The sequence below is a fragment of the Pteronotus mesoamericanus genome, unplaced genomic scaffold, assembly GCF_021234165.1.
Source record: "Pteronotus mesoamericanus isolate MK-2021 breed Mesoamerican mustached bat unplaced genomic scaffold, CSHL_Meso_final contig_752, whole genome shotgun sequence".
NCBI lineage: Eukaryota > Metazoa > Chordata > Mammalia > Chiroptera > Mormoopidae > Pteronotus > Pteronotus mesoamericanus.
Window position 1 is genome coordinate 1,045,717 of NW_026555251.1, and position 21,052 is coordinate 1,066,768.

At 48.8% G+C, this 21,052-nt stretch overlaps 1 protein-coding gene and 1 long non-coding RNA gene across 2 annotated transcripts; both read right to left on the reverse strand.

Moving 5' to 3' along the window:
• Nucleotides 1–1,050: 1,050 nt before the first annotated feature.
• On the reverse strand, nucleotides 1,051–3,445 carry LOC129079083 (histone H2B 1/2/3/4/6). The gene is given in 7 exon segments (XM_054584056.1): nucleotides 1,051–1,115; nucleotides 1,118–1,142; nucleotides 1,145–1,194; nucleotides 1,197–1,243; nucleotides 1,245–1,323; nucleotides 1,326–1,397; nucleotides 3,442–3,445. Coding segments are annotated over 7 exon segments (342 nt in total).
• Nucleotides 3,446–5,925: 2,480 nt separating this feature from the next.
• On the reverse strand, nucleotides 5,926–9,129 carry LOC129079102 (uncharacterized). The gene is made up of 5 exons (XR_008530043.1): nucleotides 8,920–9,129; nucleotides 8,110–8,304; nucleotides 7,834–8,024; nucleotides 6,970–7,037; nucleotides 5,926–6,782 (listed from the first exon to the last, which is right to left on the reverse strand). It is a non-coding gene; the product is annotated as an uncharacterized LOC129079102 (long non-coding RNA).
• Between the last annotated feature and the right edge of the window lie 11,923 nt (nucleotides 9,130–21,052).

The following is a 21,052-nucleotide window of genomic DNA, read 5'->3' on the forward strand; positions in this document are numbered from 1 at the left end:
TGTCTGGCACCAACTTGTCTGACAGACCTTGATTTAAGACAAACCTGTGTATTTCTTCACTTTATTATCTGCAGCCTTTCGATGTAGATTGATAGGCTGTGCGTGCAGGCTGTGCACCCCTGCGCATATGGTTCTCAATGAAAACCGCTTCTATAGGGGAGGGCTCAGGGCTTTCTCCACTAGAGGGAGTCGCCACCCCCTTCTCCTGCCAGGCAGAGGGTGTCTGGTGCGGTGTCTTTCGTCATAGGTCGCGACGCGGAGCGGCTCTGCAGCCAGAGGCCTCCCTCTCAGGAATTTTTAGAGTGAGGGCATCCTGGGTTCCAGTTAGGCCTGCTTGCCTTCATTGTTAACTGTGTCACATTGTGCTTACTTTGCATATGATTACTTTTTTAAAAAAGCTACTGCATTTGTTTTATTAAAGTCTCTCTCATCGTTTACTAGGCTTATGTCCTTTAAAAAAGTATATGCTTTTTGGGACAAAAATTTCCTAATTTGAAGGATTTAGCTGAGTATGATGGTAGAAACCAGTATCTGTGCACCTGCTATTTTGAGTTTTCAGACAGGAACACATAATGCTTCTAAGATGCTGCCTAAACTCAACGCTAAAATATTTTTGGCGAGCGCTGCCTTGTCACAAGGGGAAGGATGGCCCCAAGCTCCACTGCCAGGGCTGTGTGACAACCCCCAGGGCCTCACTAAGTGTCACGTCCAGAGCACCCCAGCCTGACCCACAGCAGGACACAGGAGAAGGGAAGTTAGCATGAGGACTTCTGGAGGAGGAGGCGCTCGCCCACGAGGACGGGAGGGCCCCAGAGCACTCCAAGCGCGACCGCTAGGGCTGCTGCCTGAGGACAGACTGCTGAGCTTTTGGAGGCTGTGCCGCTAAGAAAAAGAGCTCTGCTCTGTCTCAGGATTCGTGCCCCCCAACGTCCAATGCGGCTACCCCAAGACCCCAACCAAATCGCACCTCACAAACTAGATAACACGCTGCTTTATGAGCACAGAGGTGGCTCAGAAAAGAGCCTTTGGGTTAGACAGCTGTTGGAACCTTTACTTAGAGCTAGTGTTCTCAGTCACGGCCTTGGTCGCCTCCTGCACCGCGTGCTTGGTCACCCCCCTGGAAGCAGCAGGCACACGCGTGTCCCGCCTGCACCTCCCTGGACTTCACCGTCAAGTGCTTGTTACAATGCAGCTGGCAGAGGCCTCCCTGGCAATGCCCTTGAACATGTCGTTAATGAAGCTTCATGAGGCCCATGGCCTTGGGCAAGATGCTTGTGTCCTGCTTCAGCACTTTGTACACATAGATCGAGTAGCTCTCCTTAGGGCCATGTTGTGCTTCTCGCAGCCTTTCTTCTGCGCCATGGGGACGCCTTCTTGAGGCCCTTCTTCAGGCTCTTCTTTCACGCCAGCCCAGCATTGGCCCAGGATGGTTATGAATTCGGCCCAACATGAAAACGTAAATTTACTTAACACCTTTTTTTTTGCCCATCACTTTTTGTTAGTTTTTCATGTATTTAATGTGTGGCCCAAGACAACTCTTCTTCCAGTGTGGCCCAGAGATGCCAAAAGGTTGGACACCACTGACCGCCGGGCAGCAGTGGGAGTGGTGAGGCGGACTCTTCAGGACCCTGTTTGGGTGCGAGCTGAAGCGGGGAGCATGGACTCTGATCCCACAGGGCCCGTCCCGGGGTCGTCAGGAATCGGGAGAAATAAAAGGAGTCGTCCCAGACACTTCTTTGTCTGGAATGTACACATGATCTCATTACATCAGTATGTTAATGTTTACAGAGAATAGATGGATGATGTTTTGAAGAAAACAAGTGGCAGGAACACACCGATTTATATGGGTCCGAGAGGAGACGAGTAAACATGAGAGCGTAACATGAGGGCGCCAAAGGGTTTAGGGTCAGGGTCTGTGAATAATGTACATTTCCTTCCCAGCATGAACTGGTTATCATAGCTTTTGAGGGAAAAACAAAGCATGCTTCAAGGAATTTACTTCTAGGCCTGATTTCCCCTGGGAACCACCCGATCCAGTTTAGGGCTGTCTCCAGTATTGTTTCGAGCCTGAGCCAGGCAGGGGGAGCAGAACTGCCAAGAGATAAGGAGGCTTCTTTCAGATAGAATGAGGACTCCACCCATATCAAAGCTGAGGGGTGAGGGTCTTTTTGCCCTTTCTCCATGTCCCCCAAGTTTTTCCCTGATGCTCACGCGGCTGTGCCTGTCTTAGGTTGCTCCTGCCATCGAGGGGTCTTACCCGTCATTGACTAACCAGCCATCCTCCAGTGCCAAGCAGGGTGATGTGAGGGAGGCAGGGGCTGCGCCCCTGCCAGGGGGACAGGTTTTGTCTCTTCAGTGGCCTGTTTCCCCAAGGCCTCCTTGCTCAGCTCCAGCTTTGGGGCCCTCTGGCCTGTCGGTGGGGCTACAGTCCCTGAAACGAGGTGGGACATTTCCCAACAGAGTGGGACCGGTTTAATGTGTTGTAGTCAGCGCGATTAGTTATCTCTATATTCAAACGATATCTCCAAATACTTATAATCTAGATAGTGCTGCTGGGACCTGGAGGAATTTTATTAAATAGCAGATGATAGTTCTTTTCTATTGGATAACGGTATAACCAATCCAAAGGCACGCCTGCCCTGCACAGGGAGTTAGGTTCAAACCTTTTTCTATTCATCTTGCATGGATGTAGCAAAAAAATAAAATAGGAAATAACCAGTTTTAAACTGAGTCTACATCTTCTCTGGCTAGGAGGCTGATACAGGGTGGGAAGAGGGGAGGGAAGGAAGGATGCATTTCTTCTGAGGAAGGGGATGTTGACACTTTTTCAGCGGGGGATGAGAATGGTATTTGCTCTCAACTTCCTAAACCATTTCTTTCCCATTATTCCCCACCCCCCACCAAACTCCCCAAAGACCAAAAAGATAAATTCAGAACTTAAGGCTACATGCAAATGGTGTTTCAGGTATCTGACATCATAGTACTGAAAATATGTTAATGTGCTTACATTGGAAGTATAGCAAAAAGGCAGACATTTTTTAAAAAAAGGTTTTATTTATTTATTTTTAGAGAGAGGAGAAGGGAGGGAGAAAGAGAGGGAGAGAAACATCAGTGTGTGGTTGCCTCTTGCATGCTCCCAACTGGGGACCTGGCCCGCAACCCAGGTAGTTGCCCTGACTGGGAATCTAACTGGCGACTCTTTGGTTCACAGGCCTGTGCTCAATCCACTGAGCCACACCAGCCAGGCGGGGAAAAAAGACTTTTAACTGCAGAGAGGACTTGAATGGGTTTCAAAAGACACACTAATTCTTCCTATTGTTAATGTCCACTGAACAAACTCATTTGATGTGATGGTCATATGCTAAGTTCTTGATATGTGTGATCTCATCCAGATTTCTAATATCTCCAAGGGTTAGATATTATTAATGTTCTCTTAATTACCCATCATAATTCAGGCTTGTAGAACTAGGAAACAATAAACTGAGGAATATGAAAAAATTTTAAGAGTTTATCAGCACTAAAATCCATTTGAATTGGGCAGCATCCAATGCAGCAGATAGAAGAGAGTTCCAAGAAGCTGTGCAAAATGAAAGACTTTCACAGGCAGAGGGAGGGGACAGGGAAGCCATGCAAGGCAAAGCGCACTGGGCGCTGCAGAGCTGTCTTCTTTGGGGCGGCTTGGGTTTCTCGTGCAGATGGCCTACGTTGTGCTGGTCAGGCAATTTCTGATTGTCTGGTTTGAGATGCCATTTCTGAGAGCAATGAAAGTGAATTCAAGTCTCGGTTTGGTGACATGAGATTTAACATCAGTGCCTCCATTTTGGGCCTGTTGCCTTGTTTTTAACAAAAGTCACTGGTCCCTGAGTTGCCTCCCTTATTAAATTAGTTCCTATACACACAAGGTTAAGTTTATTATATTGACTTCCATGATGGAAACATAAGGTGTAATAAATTCACCTCTCACTTATTTTAGTGTCAGTTGGGGAGCTCATTAGAAATGCAGACTTTTGGGCCCCGCCCCAGATGTGTTGAGTCAGAATCTGCATTCACATGCACATGCACAGTTTGAGAAGCTCTGGTCTGCAGGTCATTACCTGGCTATTTTAACCACACATGCCACTCTCTAAATGGGCCAGAGAACTTAATGGCATTCAGAATACACAAATTGGTTCACCAAGTTCAGAGCAGTTAGCATCGTGCTTTCAAAATGCCAACACAAGCAGTGCCCTTTACATGCGAGTCTGTCCTCTGAGGTCCATCGGGCATCTGGAGATTGTAAGCACCTCCACATCCTTAGCATTAACCATTTTGCCTGTTTACCTAAAAAATATGGGGTTGATTTAACAACAAACACGTCTGTACAGCTCATCATGAAGTAGGTAATGTGAATCCTGGGAAAGAAGACACCTGCTAAGAAGGCTCTGGCTAGCTGAGTGGCTCGAATTAAAAACAAAACCAAAACAAAACAGAGCTCGGCAGCCATCTCTACACAGAGGCCTGTCACACAAACTGCGCTTCAGGGAGGAGCCTGCACTGTGCCGCCTGCCTGCGCTGTGCTCCTGCCACCTGAGCCAGCCCTTATTAAGGAGCCCCTGGAACCCTATTTAAACAACAGGGGAGGCTTTCCCCATCCAGTAACTGCACAGTTCCAATCAACCAGAGTGGCTCCATTCTGACCAATCAGGACAGTGTCTTTTCGACCAATCAAGCTAGGAGAATTTGGAGCCCTCATTTGCATGAGGACAGACCAATCAGGGACCAGGAACAGGGATTTCTGTCCATATAAGCCAGCTCCTGTCTGGCTTCTGGATGTATCCTTTCCTTTTCCTCTGGAGACTGGAAAGTGAGTCTGTCTGGCCAGAGTGGAGGTGTTGAAGCAGCAACAAACGGGCAAGCAGCAGAGCACAGCTTCCCAGCTGGAAAAGGGCCTGGTTCCAGGGCATCCTCACAGCTGTTTTGCATTGTATAGTTTTCTTCCTCACTCTACCCCAATCTGGTGATTCCTGTTGGTGTTGAATTGGCAGCAACTACCGACCTTTGGTTGGCAGTAATCACTCAAAAAATATTCAATTCAACTTAGTGCTCGTAACAGCCCTTTCAAGTGTGCATTATTACCTCCGCTTCGGAGATGGGCAGCAAAGAGCTGAAAAAGACACGACCCACGGGCTGGCCCTGACAGTCAGGCCGGCTGGTGCCAAGCTCCGAGCTGACCACAACCTAGATTTTTTGTTTTTTTTGTTTTTTTTTTTACTTTTTGGATATTGAATTTTCTTTTTGGAGAGGAAATAATACTTGTGATATCTGTAGAACAAAAAATTAACAATTTAAATGCATTGTCCTCTGTTTAAGTTTCTGGGAAAAAAGCAGTCAAAATTTCTGCCAAAGTCAAAATATGATAGTACCACAGGTAAAACTGCACTCAATTTCACAACGACAGATCTAGATTTTTAAAGGCATCTTGGAGTAAACAGAAGCTTGCTTCTGGAAGGTTTATTCAAACCATTTTTATAACTCTTACTTATTTTCATGTGAGAGGCTTAATGACCAATGTATAAAAATAATTCCTGCCACCACTCCCCGCCAGCACCTTTGAAAGAATTCTGAAGCTTCACCTCCAGCAGGAGGTGCAGTCAAAGCAGGAAACTTCCCCTTCTGCCTGCAGACCTCACTGGCACAGGTTCTGGACTGCAAGCTGCCTTCAGTTCTCAAAGCCTGCCGTTCTAAGCACGCCTGTCTGTCTCAACGGAGGCTCGTTGGTGGTTAGATGCTGGAGCTGTGAACCCTTTGTGATGTTGCAGAGGAGAGACTTCCCCTCCCCGCTCCTGGTTTGATGGCTGGGTTCATGAAATCAAGCAACAGCAGGCAGACTAACAGGACAAAATGTATACATATTTATTCAATTTTAATATTATGTGCATGGGGAGATCACAGGGGAAAAAAGGTGAATACCCCCCAAAATATTTTGGAGCTTGTATACATCTTAACTGGAAAATGGGCGTGGGGACTGTGTTGTGACCGATCAGGGCCAGACAGGTTCATGGGATTCGTGCAGACGGAACAATGTTCACAGGGCCGTTGGGTGTCTAACATGCATTTATTTGAGGGAGCCACGCAGGCCACAAGCCCATGTCTACCTCTGCGCACCCAGTGGGAAGCCCCTACCTTCTCAAGTATAAGCACAAAGAAAGCCGGTCTCAGGCCAAAAAGTTAAGTAACACAGCAGGAGCTGTGCACGCGAGTCCACTTCATGTAATGGGAACCGTTTATCGGACCCAGACTCAAGGCTGTGAGACCCAGGCTCAGGGCTGTGAGAACACTGCTTTATCAGGCCCCTTCATGGTTGTGAGAAACTGCTTCCCTTAGTGACCCAGACGCCTGAGTGAGGAAGCCCGACGGCCTCCACTTGCCCTACAGGGACCTCGGCCTCTTGGAGCAAATGATTTTAGGAAGGGTGACTGGGCCCTTAGACTAGAGGGGAGATATGACAGTTTGTGACAAAGTCTGCCTGGGTGTGATGCCACCCTCTCGTCTCCTCTCCTGGGACTGATGAAATGCCCGGGAGGGGACTGATGACGGTTCAGGTCGTTTTGCCGGGTCTGTCTGAAGCAGAGAAGGGGGAGGGTGGGGTTTCAGAGACAACCTCTATGAGCATTTATTGTTTTCCAAGCGCCTTCAGCTCAAGATAATCAACATATCAATGCGGCATATTTTGGAGTCTCTTCTGTAGCAAAGGTGTTTGTCCCAGACATCTGAGCTTGAGGTTTGGAGAGGCCGTGCTTGGCCTAGGTCACATGAAAACAATAGTGAATATTGAATTTTCCAGCAAAATGAGAATGTGGGCACTCCTTCCAAAGACTGCCACGAATTCCAAGACCGCCACAGCAGAGCGTGGGGCGATTCTCAGGGCAGCCCTGGGTGGCCTTTGGGCTGCGCCCAGTGCCTGGCTTTTGGGTGCCATGGGCCTCTTACCTGCTCTGGTCCTGCCAGCCTCTGGTGGCATCGGTCCTCCCACCAGGTTCCAGAGGTTTCTTGGCTTCCTTGCAGCATGGGGAGGTGTGGAAGAGCAAAGAGGAGGCAAGCCTTTATAGGAAGGGCTTGGGTAAGAAGTTGTCTTTTTATGTAAGTGCTAACAACATTTGGGAGCGGATCTGCTCCACATGAAGGCTGTTTAGTGCCAGGAAATCAGGACTAGAATCTCATTGACTGAATGTTTGTGTAAATAGCACCCCGGCAACCCCCCCATCCTTCCCTGGACAATTCATATGCTGAAACCCTAATCACCCCAGCGATGGTGTTGGGGGTGAAGGCTCTGGGAGGTGTTTATGTCATGAGGAGGGAGGCTCCCTGGCCTTTAAATGAGGCGGGGCGGAGCTTGCTGCCTGCCCTGCTCCTCCCGCCACGAGCACACAGTGAGAAGGCAGCCCTCTGCAGTCTGGAAGAGCACCCTTCCCAGGACCCACCCATATTGGCGCCCGGACCCCAAAGTCGTTTAAGATGCCCAGAGTGTGGCGTTTTGTTACAGCAGCCCCAGTGGGCTGAGGTGACCTTGGGGTCCAGAGCAATGTGCTATTTTGACAAATAGAACAGTAGGGGGCAAGCTTGAGGTTTGAGAGAAAGAGAGAGAAAGAAGGGGTGAATGAAGAAAGAGAAGAACGAACCCGAGGGGTGGAGAGAAAGGCAAAGAAAGAGCAGAAAAAGGAAAGCATAGAAACTGGCTTGTGGCTTAGCCACCATGGTTTAGCCATCGGAGCAGACAACGGCGCTCAGCCTAGAGGAGCGATTTACTTCTAAAGGAGTTTGGATGCTAAAAACACAAAAAACCAAAAAACATACCCCTGCTCCCATGCTCCCATGCGTCTACAGCGATTCAGGAGACGAGGACAGGCGCGAGGAATACACTCGGCCAGCGTGGAGTTCTCTACCGCTCGGACGCCATCCCTCTCCACTAGGTCGGGGCACGCGCGCGCACTCAGCTCCCTCCTCACTCGGCCGGGTCCCTGCAAATTCTCACTAACAAGCATTTCCTATAAACGAATCATTGCAATGGCAAACAAATGGCCCGGAGGTTCTCCCCCCCCCCCCCCGCGCCCCAAGAGTGATGATTCTCACCTTATGAAATAGCTCAAGTAGCGGTCGCTGCACACAGAACCCGCTGGGAGGAAGAAAGGGAGGGAGGGTCTGCCTGGAGGCCGCGCCGCGCAGACTCAGACGGGACACAGCCAGGGCTACCGCGGAGGCGCTGAGTCGTCGGGGTTGAGAGCCGCTGGAAGGTGGGAGTGAGGTCTCAAGGCGGACTGGGGAGCTCTGTGGAGGGGGTGAGCGTTACCTAAGGTCTGCAGGATGGCAAAGAAGGAGGGCGGCCGAGCAGCCTTTGTCCTCCGGACGGTCCGGCGTGCCAAAGGCTGTCCCTCCACACGGGGGATGCCCGCCTGGCAGGGGCAGGGGATCCTACTCTTCAAGGTCTTGTCCCCCGCTGCGCTGGCCCCCGGGACCCTGCCCCCGTTTGGGACCGGAGATGAGGCAGATGCTGGCCTGCACCCCACCCCCTTCCAGGTGGCCGGGTGGCTTCCCCTGTGGTCCTTCCCAAACGCCAGAGGGCCAAAGCGACCCCAGGGCCCATTTTCATTATATATCAGCAAATAGAAAAGACAAGGTCGCCTGCAATCAAATCCCAGGGGCAAGTGTGAATGAAGGACAGGCGACCACAGCTGCAGAGGCGGGACAGGGCCTGGAGATCAGGTCTGAGAGGCAGCCTCGTGCGCGGTGAGGGACGCACAGCCTGTGGACGTGTGAACGCACGCTCTGGCCTCAGACGTGCAGACGCGCGGAGGAGGACAGCCCGTCCTGCCTCCGCCGGCCACACCCGGGGACTGACTGCCCCTCCCTATGTGTGCGCCCAGCCTTTCTCTTATTTCCTACCTGTTAGGCAGTATAGAGAGCAAAGCAAGGCAGAGAGGGGGAGGCAGACGTGTCGCCCATCAATTCAGCAGTCTTGAGCCCAGTCAGATAAGATCGTCAGCTGTTCCAAAGATCACAGGAGAGACCATGATGGCGCAGGAGGAGGAGAGCCCTTGAAATTCTGTGTGTGTGGTTCCATTGTCTCGGGGAAGGAGGCCTTTGGAACTGCATGTCAATCGCAAGGTCCAGAGAAGGGAGGAGGAGGGGGAACCTAGAGGCTGGTTGCAAGCACAAAATCCCTAAAACTCCAGTGCGCGGCGCACTCAGACTAGCTGGGTGCCCGCTTGCAGCTTCGTACTCAAGTGTATAGAACAAACTTAATAACAAATTTACTAACAACTTCATTTCCTCTCTACATGAGGCATTCAGACTAGTCGGGTGCCTGCTTGCAGCTTCGTGCTTATGTGTGTTTCACAAATAAATTTGTACCCCGTTTCCACCATATGTTTTTGTCTCTTAACTGAATTTATCTCTCGTGAATGAGCCAAGAGCTGAGGAGGGGGAGGGGGAGGGGGAGCCCCCTAACTCCAGTCTCCCTGGTAACACTAAGCACAAGATGAAAGAATCTCACAAGATGCAGAAGATGAATGTGGTAACTTCCAGCAGTATTGGAGGAGATTCAGAAAACACATAGATCTGAAAACACAAGACTTAGGAGATTTTATTACAAAACTTTTTCTTCATTTTCTGCATTTTCATATTTACATGTGTGAGCATAAAGGAGACACACAGGAGGAAGAGTGAGTCTCTCGTCGGCCTTCCCTGCTCTGCCGTGGCTTAGGGCTCTTCCATCCACACAACCTGGCCAGGGTCAGCATCAGTCGGCATCTGTTTTTCTGTTGGTCTGATTTGCGTGCAGAATGGTATCACATTGCTGTTTAAATCTGCGTTTCTTTGATGACCTGTGATCTTAAGCATGCATAGCCACAAAAGTCCATTATATTTTGGGTTCCCAAGTCTGCAATCGAAGTCATAGACGTTGCCTATTTTTCCATTCTTGTTCCTGTCTTGTTGATTTACGAAAGTTTCAGGTATTTTTTAGATGTAAATCTCCTCTTGGTTTTAGGTAATTCATACATTGCCTCCAGTCTGTGTTCAGTTTGTCAACTTTATCTTTTATTGGTTGCAAGCACAAAATCCCTAAAACTCCAGTGCGCGGCGCACTCAGACTAGCTGGGTGACTTAAAGCGACAGGCATTTATCCCCTCTTGGTTCTGGAGACGAGAAGTCTGAAACCAAGCTGTCTGCAGGGCCCTGCCCCCAACCCTCTCAGGGCAGCAGAGGAGGGCCCTTCCTGCCTTCGACCGCAGTGGGTTTTTCACAGCAGTCCTTGGTGGTCTCCACCTTGTGGACACCTGCCTTGTCTCTGCCTCCATCTTCACGTGGCCTCTCCGTGTGTTTCTATCCAAAATTCCCTCTTTCTCTAAGGATACCAGTTATTGGGTTAGGGCCCACCCTCATCTTTATTATGTTAGCAAAGATCCTCTCTCCAAATAAGGTCATACTGACAGATTTCCCGGGGCAGGCCATTAATACTTAAATTTATCTTTGTACTGGAAGCAATTCAACCCATAGGAAATGGTTAGTTCTTCCTTTTTTTCCCTTTTAATCCCAACAATGAGTTTAAATATTTTTTAAAAGATTTTATTTATTTTTATTTTTTGACAGAGGGGAAAGGAGGGAGAAAGAGAGGGAGAAAAACATCAATGTGTGGTTGTCTCTCGCACTCCCAACTGGGAAGCTGGCCTGCAACTGAGGCCTGTGCCCTGACTGGGAATTGAACCAGCCACCCTTTGGTTCACAGGCCGGTGCTCAATCCACTGAGCCACACCAGTCAGGGCTAATTCCAATATATGTATTTAAAGAAACAGATTTTAAGTATGGCTTACTTGGGTTCCACACATTTTTGACAGGTAGTAATTTCAATATAACTCACTTCTAAGTATTTCTTGTATTTGTTTATTTTCTATCACGTTTATGTCTTAACGTCAAACAAAGTAGAATTTAAGGTAGGAATGGTCATAGGAAAGATGAGGATATTACATTCTGGTACAGTGAACACTAGGTCGAGTCAACATGAACACCTTTGGCATACATGCTTTCTGTGGCACCTCAGAACATGCCAGATGATTGCAGCACATATGGGAATGGGCGAATCAGCCTCGGACTTCAACACCTGTCGCTCAGACATTGGAAAATCAAGGACAAACTAAGCAGATATTGAATAACCGAGCAACAAAATGACTAATCTCAAGCCTTTGGAACTAGAACCAACACACAGTAAACATGTGGAAAACATTTATTAAAATCTATTCAATCCATCCATTCAGTCCCAGAGCAGGACTTATTGAATTATTCAATACAAACATTACATTCTGCACAGGTAGTAGTAAATTTACAAATTATTTACAAAATTTAGCTACAGATTCTATGTATTTAAAAAAGTAAATGTATAAAACTAGATAATATAATATTTGGGTTAAAAATAAATCATGAGGAATTAAAAACATTGAGAACCTAATTAAAAATATACTACCTACAAAACACATGTGATTGAGCTTGGCTGTACTAAAGAGTTCATGCAGCTTTAAACACATGCATCAGGAATGAATCCAGGTTTAAAAACAATTTTTCAAGTGTATTATTCTAAAAGCATAGAAAATTCTGGAGAATTATTCCCGCAGATAATACTATAATTGCAATTTTTATTTGCTACCCACCTTTTTCTTTTAACACTTTCAATTTTTTGGTTTGATCATCAATATTCCTGTCCTGCTTTTTTTCCCTTTTCAGTCCCAAAGTGAGACATTAATTTTTCATGAAGCAGAAAGGTATGTATAAAAATAAGAAAGAGCCTTTACTTAAGGTAGCCTTGCAGTTTGTAGGGTATCACGCTGAGTGCGTGATTTTCAGATTTCTCTTGGGTAAGACACAGGCTGAACTGAACCATCCTGAGACACATCTTGGCTTTAACACTCTATGACCCCATTTGAATCTTGGTTTGCACATGGGAAATTTCCAGGAATGCTAATTCGATTCTGACACCAGTCCTGATGTGTCTGGTTTTTCCCCCTTACCACCAAACAATTTACTCAATTCTGACCCTTGCTACCTGGAGATAGTGTAACTGAGTAGACAGGGGCCTTTTCATGTGCTGCCTTTGTGAATGACCCAACAGTGAATGCTGAAAGGAACAGGTTTTTATTTACAATATTCCAACCTTGGGGGAGCTGAGAACACTTATGCTTGGAGCCCTGGTCTTCCCTGAGATCCAGCACTTCTCTTGCTTTCCAAAAGGCAATAAGCCAAAAGCCCCAAAGCCAGAAGTTCCCCATTTCTTTATTCGAATTTAAGCTGGCTGTGCAAACAGTTCTCCAGTACTTCTGGAAAGGTACTAAAGGTGCCATCCTCATGCAGTGCTCTCTCCTTCAGGATCTAGGGTACATTGTCCTCAGCTTCCATGTAATAGTCCAGGAAAGCATGTGCCATGTTACACTGCATCATGGTGAAGTCCGGGAAAGGCACAAGTCCCGAGACAGTGGCCTTTCCATATGTCCCAAGCCCCAAGAGTCAGTGTCTTCCAAGGCAGCGTTCTTGATGGCTTCAGAGTCAGCTAGAGCAAGGGTGATTAGAGCAGCCGCGTGTCCCCATCCTCGCTGCGCCAGGCAGCATGGCACTGTTCTGACGAGCAGCCCTTTGCCTACCCCTCCCTTCCCATGGCTGCTGCATCACTGCTCTCCTTCCTCACGGCTCCCTGCTCACTGTGCCCTTTCCACACCGCAGGACAGCGCCTGTCTCCCTCCTGGCTACGCAGCTCTTCTCCTCGAGGCTGGCTGCCTGCCCTGAGTTTAAATCCTGACCTGGAGCTTCCTGTGTGACCTCCCCTCTGACTCCTCCCACAATGAGCTACATTTGCCAGTTTCCCTGATTGTTCTACCCTCCCCCTTGGCCGCCACCTTCCCCCTTGGCCGCCACCGTCAGTCAGGGCAAGCGTGACTCAGTGATCGGGGGGCCCCGGCCTCCCCCGGCTAATCATGAATCAGAATGGCCATTAAAGTCAGGTGCATGCCTTTTGCCCTGAGGCAGTAACACAGCTGTTATTTTGCCTTCATTATGAAATGTATCTTAAGCTGTATAATCTGTTTCCTCCATCCCTCAACCAAGGGCTATGGGAGTCTTGGGGACCTCTTGCCCTGTACCCTGTTTCAATAGTAAAGGGCTCAGTCACACATGGCCGTTTCTACTTCAGACACCAATGGCAAGTCGAGTTTGCCCTCCATGTTTCTGTCCAACTAACTGTAAACCAGATGTTCCCATGACCTCCTCTACAGGTTTGACTAATTTGCCAGTGACTCACGGAACTCAAATATTTACTCACTAGATCGCCAGCTTATCCTAAAGGATTAGCCCAGGAACAGTCAGACAGAAGAGGTGCGCAGGGCCAGGCGTGGGGTGGGGGCCAGGGGCTTCCCTGCTCCCTGAGCCCCCCCTGCCCCCGCGCCTCCAGCGTGCACCGACCCGGAAGCTCTCCACGCTGCGGCCCTTTGGGTTTTCACAGAGGCTCCATTACACGAGGAAAGAAGGTGGGATTGAAATTTCCAACCCTCTAATCGCTGCTTGGTTCCCCTGATGGCCAGCCCCATCCTTAGGAGCTTTACACAATTGCCTCATTCACATAACAAAAGACACCTTGATGGCTCTTATCACAGAAAGGTCCAAGGGTTTTAAGAGCTATATTTGGGACAAAGACCAAATATACTTTTTTATTATAAATCACAATATCATCACACTATCATAACCACAATGATTTCAAGTTGACCTTTTAATAGTGATACCAAAATTCAATATGTGAGTCTATCTATCTGTGCACACAGGCCAAAAGAAATGCATGAGCAAGGGTTTGGAGTGTAGAAAGGAAAAAGTTTAATACTAAATTGGCCAATCCAGAGACAGGGAGCTAGTGCTCTAAAAGACCTGACGTCCTGATAGTGTGTGGGTTACAGATTATATAGGGTAAAATCGCAGGACCCCACGGGTTTAGGTCTGCAGGGAGCCGCTTTGAGTGATATTGGGAACTGTAGCCCCGTGCAAGCTGGGGCCTGGGAGAGGACCCGTAATTCTTGGCCAGAACCCTGGGAATGCGGAGGCAAACAAGACCCAATAACTCCGAGGGCCCCCAGGGGAAATCAGGCCTAGAAGTAAATTATACCCCTTGAAGCATGCTTTATTTCTCCCTCAATCTCTGTTAATCTTATACCAGGTAACCAGCTCAAGGCTGGGAAAGGAATTTACAAAATTCCTGGATCCCAACCCAAATCCCATCTGGCGCCATAGTGTTTGCTCAACTCGGACACAAAGCAGTTCGGTGTATTCCTGCCATTGTCTTCTTTAAACAACACCTATTCTCTGTAAACTGAAGCTACTGATGTAATTAAATTACCTATACATTCCTGCTACCCACCCCTGCTTGTAACCCTCCCAGTAAAAGCCCCTGAGCACAGGGGCTCAGGGCATCCTCCTTGAGAGAGAATCGCCTTCCCCTTTCCTTGACAGGCAAACGGTGTCTGGAACGACTCATTTTTCCATCTGTGGCGAACTGGGGGACTTCTCGGGACAAAGTCTCCCATATCTGGCACCCAAACAGGGACCCTCGCTTCGGGACCTGTAGCAGCCGAGAGGTTATGAACCCATGTCACGGACGGCACGCCTAGAACTGCAGCACTTTTTGTGCCTATTCATCCCGCAGATAAGGGACTGCAGCACCATCAGCTTGGTGTGTCAAAGACAGAGGGAGGGGAATTTTCTTTAGGGCCATCTTTTGTAGTTTTGTCTAGCAGTTCAGTTTGAATCCAAACACTCTTTGTAGGGTCTTGCTTTCTCTTCCTTGAGGGATTGCCGTACGCTGCGGGCACGGGTCAAGCATTTAAAAGCCGTAAGGGCTCTCGCCACAATAGACTCCCATGAGAGGATAAGCTGGATGTGGACCAGGACAGAACATTAGGTTTCCCGCCAGCCTCAAGCAAAAGTTGACGCAACAAGAGGCACATTATAAAAACACTCACAGTCCCACCCCTGAGGCACATTTCCCACCTAAGTTTTAGTTCCCAAAAGGGGAGAAAGCAAGTATCTAACCTAAAGTAGAAAGTGTTGGTTTTTCCAGACCTCTTTTCTTTCTTCTCCCTCTGCTCTCAAATGTAATTAGGAGTCTCCAGCAATTAAATAGTTAAGTTGTCAGAATTTGAATGACTGCTCTAGTCTCAGCTGGACTCCAAAGGTAAGAGGTGCACCCTCCCCAGGACCACGGGTCCATGGGTGCTCCTACATGAGTAGGAGCCTTGCAGGGGTATCTAGAACTATTTCCTAAGGTGTGCAGGGGGCTTCACAGGGAATTCCAATCACGATAACATTATTTTCGGCTCATCCAGAGACATGCGATATAAGGATTGGTCACCCAGCACTCCGAGTCCCCTTGGCTGTTTTAGACAGTCAGGAGGAGACACTGAGACACATAAGAGAGTCGGGCGTGACCAAGAGGTGTGTAGGGTGTGTGGAGGCGGTCTGGCTCCCTTGCCCAGATGCGTGGGTAACCGGGAGGAGCAGTTCCTCACAACCTTGGAGGAGTCTGATAAAGCAGTGTTTCCACAGCCTTGAGCCAGGGTTTCACGGCCTTGAGCCCAGAAGCTATAAACTGCCCTGTAGCCTTGAGTAGGCTCGCATGCGCAGCTCATGATAGTTACTTTACTTACTGGCCTGTAGTCTGCTTTGTTTAAGCTAGTATTTAAGGGGCAGGAGCTTTGGATGAGGTGGGGAGTTGGGGCGCCAACTTGGACACAGGCTTGTGGCTTGTGTGACTTCCTCCACAAGGGCTTGTGGTCTGTGTGACTCTCCTGAATAAAGGCATGTCAAGCATCCCCAAGGCTCCATGCATCTTGTTCGGTCTACCTGAGCCCTGAGTGGACCTGCCCAGCCTAGAGAAGCTGCAGCACAGGGTCACACCCTTGGGAGCCTTTTCTCACAGGCAGCACACTTTGGCCCGCCACACTTACCTCATGCCCTAGCAATTAGAAGAGGCTTATAGGATCAAATAAAGAGAGTTAAGAGAGGTGGAATCGGAAAATGAAAACAAAAGCTTCCCAGCCACAAAAATGGGCTGGGGACTCTCTAAGGAGCAGCAGGTCTATTTCCGACTGCTCCAATGGCTTCTTAAAGCTACGGGATGTCAGGTTAAAGAACAAAATTTGGTTAGCTTACAGCGAACAGTGAAGAACTATACTGTCCATGGTTCCCTGACAAGGGATCACTAGATATTGAGGAATGAGAAAAAATAGGAGAGAAATTAAAGTGTCTTCAGGAGAATGGGACTAATATTGGCCATCAGAACCTTCTTATTTGGAGCTTAATAAGAGCTGCATTAGCTCCTTTACATTTTAAATCAACCCAGCTGGACGCAACAGGACTGGGACTCCTCCGACCCCAGTGAGGGTCTGAAGGAACAGCCCTCTGATGTTCTTACAAAGGACGAGGAGGATGAAAGGGAAACACCGCCTCCCGAATCTCCTCCCCCAACTCGCCCACTGGCGCTGCATTGGGACTGAGATTTAAAGACTTTTCGGTCCATTGCCCGTCTCTGGGTAGCATTATAGATAGCACACCCTGCCCGCCCCCCAGCATTGTCTAAAGGAAGCTGCGAAGGAGGGAGATTGGGAAACTTTAGCTCCTTATTGTCAAGCAGAAAAACAACCCTATGCATGAGCCTTTACCTTTTGCAATCTTTAAAAATCTTAAGAAAAGTATTAGAGACAATGGGCTTCAGTCACCCTCTACTTTAGGACTTACCTCAACCATTACCGAGGGCTGTCAATTAGCTCCTTGTGACTGGATTTCATTAGCACAGGTTGTCCTCACACCTGTGCAGCACCACCTGCAGCATGGAGAATAGAGGGGCCGCCGTCGCCGTCCTGTGGATGAAAGTCTAGGGAATGATGCTCATCCAATCTCACTTATTATGTTGTTAGGTGCTGGCCCATATGAGACTCTGCAAGAACAGGCAAGACTACATCTGCCAGTTTTTTCTTAATGCGCTCAGATCACCTCTGGTCACTCAAGAAGGTGCCCGAGGCAAGGACTAAGGCTGCTGGCTCCTTTATTAACATTCGCCAGGAAGCCACAGAGTCATACATCAACTTTATAGATCGGTTACAGGAGGTTATTCAGAGACAGGTAGAAAGCCAAGAAGCTGCAAAAACCCTTTTATGACAGCTAGCTTATGAAAATGTTAATGATGATTATAAGGCAGCGCTTGGCCCAGTTAAGCTATGGCTGCTGACATCAGCCAGTGTCTTAGAGCCAGTCAGAGTGTCGGTTCTCAGTGTGGCCATGCCTCTGCACTTGCTGCGGCCATTAAAGGAGGAACTGAGGACACGAAGGGCTGTGAAGGAGCAGGGTAAGAAGGAATAAAGGAAAGAAGTACACGCCACATCCATGTGTAGCGTGGGAAGGAAGGACATGGGAAGTAGAAAATGAGTAAGGGAAAAGTAAGCGTGTGCGTCTTTGGAACACTAAAATTTTTGACCTAGAAGCTACTAGGTCCTGAGAACAATAGGGTAGTTAACTCGCTAATCCAAACAGCAGGGCGCCCGCTTCGCCAACACTGTAGGGGAAAAAAGTGACACTTTTAAACTGAGGCATTTTTTCAGCTGCGCCTGAGGCCTGGGCCTGTCGCCTCAGCCTGCTGCCAGGACCAATCATGGCCCGGGTTACGCGGCCCGGTCAACTGAAGAATTTTTCCCAAATGGGAAATCAGCACAAGACAGGAATTCCTTATCACCCTCCCGGTCAAGCCCTTGTAGACCGAGCTCATCACACCTTTAAATCTCTCCCTGACAAACAAAAAACGGGGGGAGCCAGGCGTCCTCCCCTAAAAATTTACTGATGATAGCCATGTACACCTATAAGTGTCTTAATTGTGATGACTCACTACTCCAATAAAGACACATTTCCCCTGGAGTAAACCCAAAGAGGGACCCCGCGCTCAGTTCTGTATCGGGCCCCCCAGAAACAGAAACAGGGAGGAACCAGTAGAACTGCTAACCGCGGGGAGAGGGTGTGCATGTGTTTCAATCCCAACAGGACCCTATGGCCACCTGCGGAAAGAGTGAAGCCCTGCGTGGGCCTCCCGTCCCGACCGGTCCGGGTAACTGGGGCGAGAGGACTCACCCCCGCAGGGCCCTGACTGAGCCGCTGTCCCAGATGGCGCCGATGGAGAGATGACAGAGCCCGGAATCGCCAACGGAACCGCTAGAAACTGAGCGATGAGTCCCTGGGTGAACCTAAAGGGGTCACATGGGGGGCTTTGAAAAGTCTTAATAGCAAAGCAGAGAAAGTCATGCAGGACACAGGGGTGCCAGACACCACTGAAAATTGTTTTTTAGCATCGCTCTCTGTAGTTTCTGCCAACTCTGTGAGCATAATAACTATATGCATCATTCTGATGTGCTTGGGAAGCTCAGGGGTTGCAGCCGATGACCAATTCATTTATTGGAGTCACATCTTGGACCCACCTGTGTTTAAGTTACACACCTGGTGGAATCCGGAACCTCCATTGTCCAGTAATGACACCAAGTGGATGGGAGGTGTTTGGCCTCCCCCTGATGGCCCTCGGCAAAGGAACAGACATTGGATGGTCGTCCCAAATAATACTTATAACACTTTATATGTTTCTGATTATCTACCTGAGTGTTTTTCTACATTGTCTGACATGCTGTGCTTGCCCGTAACCTTTAGATGGTACACCTATGCCTTAAGAAGCAGAGGATCCCAAACTAACGTCTCCTTAATCGAAGCAATAGGTTTTGACAGAGAGTGTGATGGGGAAGAGTCCATCCCCAGATACACCTGTGTGTGAATTTAAGTACAGGCCCAAAGAGCCCATTGTCTGGTCCCCTCGTAGGGATCAAACTCCTTCCTTCGTTGACATCCCCGGCACGCCACTAGTAGCGGAAATTTGCAATGCCAAATTGAGGGTTTTCAGTCATGCTGGGTTGGCAGTAGTTCCTGCTGACCCGGCCACCGTGTATTCTGGCATAGGCTGGTACGGAGGACGAGCAGGGGCACCCGTCATTAGAATTCTTTCTAAGAACCATGCTAGTCATGGCCTACAAACACCTGGAAGATGGGGCTCCTGCTCTTAGAAAGAGCTTTGGGCCAATTAGAATACCGGAGGTACAGTACCAGAAGGGGATATTACATTCTTGGGAAAACTGACAACTCCTGGGTTACGGTCTGTACTTCCCACCCTCACTTGTTTCTAGCTATTCCAGGAAAGCCTCGGTTGTCCTTTAACAAGGAGTCCTGGACGTATACTTTGCAAGTTAGCCCTGGATATGCCAGTTGCCTCACTCATGCTAGTGTGACTTTCCTGAGTCATATTTTTGTCATACGGAGGCAAACGAGATCTGGCTGCCTGTGAATGTCACCCGAGAGTGGCAGGACCCAGGGGGTCTACCTGCCCTGAATCGGGCCCTTGCCCAGGTCGGGGTGAAACGCTTTATAGGCATGCCTGTTGCTTGCCCTGCATCTGCCATTGCTGTTGCTGCCTCTGCTGCGGCAGCCGGCACTGCTCTTGCTGACTCTGTCCAAACTGCTCGAGCTGGTGATGTTCTTCTCACTAACACTGCGCAGGAGATGATCCAGCAAACTCGAATCGATCAGGAGATCCTCACCAGGCTTCCAGCTGTGGAATCGGCCGTGATATGGCTGGGGGAGCGCCAGGATGCCATTGCCGCCCGCCGGCAGCTCCCCTGTGATCCAGGCTTCTCCAAGCCGTGCGTCACCCCACTGCAGCGGAACTCCGGGCAACGCTCCGGGGCGGCAGCGCAACAGCGCCTTACGGGGGCCTTCTCATCCACTCTGAAGGGCCAGGTCGACCAGCTCCGGCTCGAGCTGCGTCGACAACTCCAGGACATTAAGAGACTCTCTAAGCTGGAAGTTTTCCAAACCTTTCATGATAATTTGTAATGGCTCAATCCTAAAATTTGGTTTGAGGGTCTAAACCTCCGTGTATGGGTCATGGGCGCTGCAGGGTGCTTCTGGATAATTATTGTTTTCTGTGCTTTGTGATGTATTTGCAAGCTGTTCCACAGAGATAGAGTGAGGGAAAAACAAGTAGCCGGTTTTGTCAGGCTTACCACCATGTCCACTCTGGCAAACAAAAAAGGGGGTGACATAGGGGACCGCTTCTAGTGACCGCTATAGTTCAAGGGAACTATATAGCCCTGTGCAAGCTGGGGCCTGGGAGAGGACCCGAAAGTCTTAGCGGGAAAGCCGGTAACACTGGAGGCAGGCAAGGCCTGACCCTGACTTCCAGGGCCCCCAGGGGAAATCAGGCCTAGAAGTAAATTATACTCCTTAAGCATGCTTTGTTTCTCCCTCAATCTCTGTTAATCTTATACCAGATAACCAGCTCAAGGCTGGGAAAGGAATTTACAAAATTCCTGGATCCCAACCCAAATCCCATCTGGCGCCATAGTGTTTGCTCAACTCGGACACAAAGCAGTTCGGTGTATTCCTGCCATTGTCTTCTTTAAACAACACCTATTCTCTGTAAACTGAAGCTACTGATGTAATTAAATTACCTATACATTCCTGCTACCCACCCCTGCTTGTAACCCTCTCAGTAAAAGCCCCTGAGCACAGGGGCTCAGGGCATCCTCCTTGAGAGAGAATCGCCTTCCCCTTTCCTTGACAGGCAAACGGTGTCTGGAACGACTCATTTTTCCATCTGTGGCGAACTGGGGGACTTCTCAGGACGGAGTCTCCCATATAGGTCCGTTGGGAGTTGATTGGTTGGAGGTGAAGTAAGGCTAATAAATCATTTCTTCAGGTCTTAAGGACACTCTAAGGTCAGCTCTGACATTCCTCTACATGATTTCAAAGAAAGCTAGCATTACCAGACTGAAGGGGTCCATTTTCCTGCCTGCATCAAAGGTTTGCAGCCAAGAAAGGAAGGATTTATTCTAAGGAGATGGTGCCATGTTCAGAACCACAGGTGAGCTAATAATGCTCAAAGGGGGTGGATTACATAGGGAAAAAATTA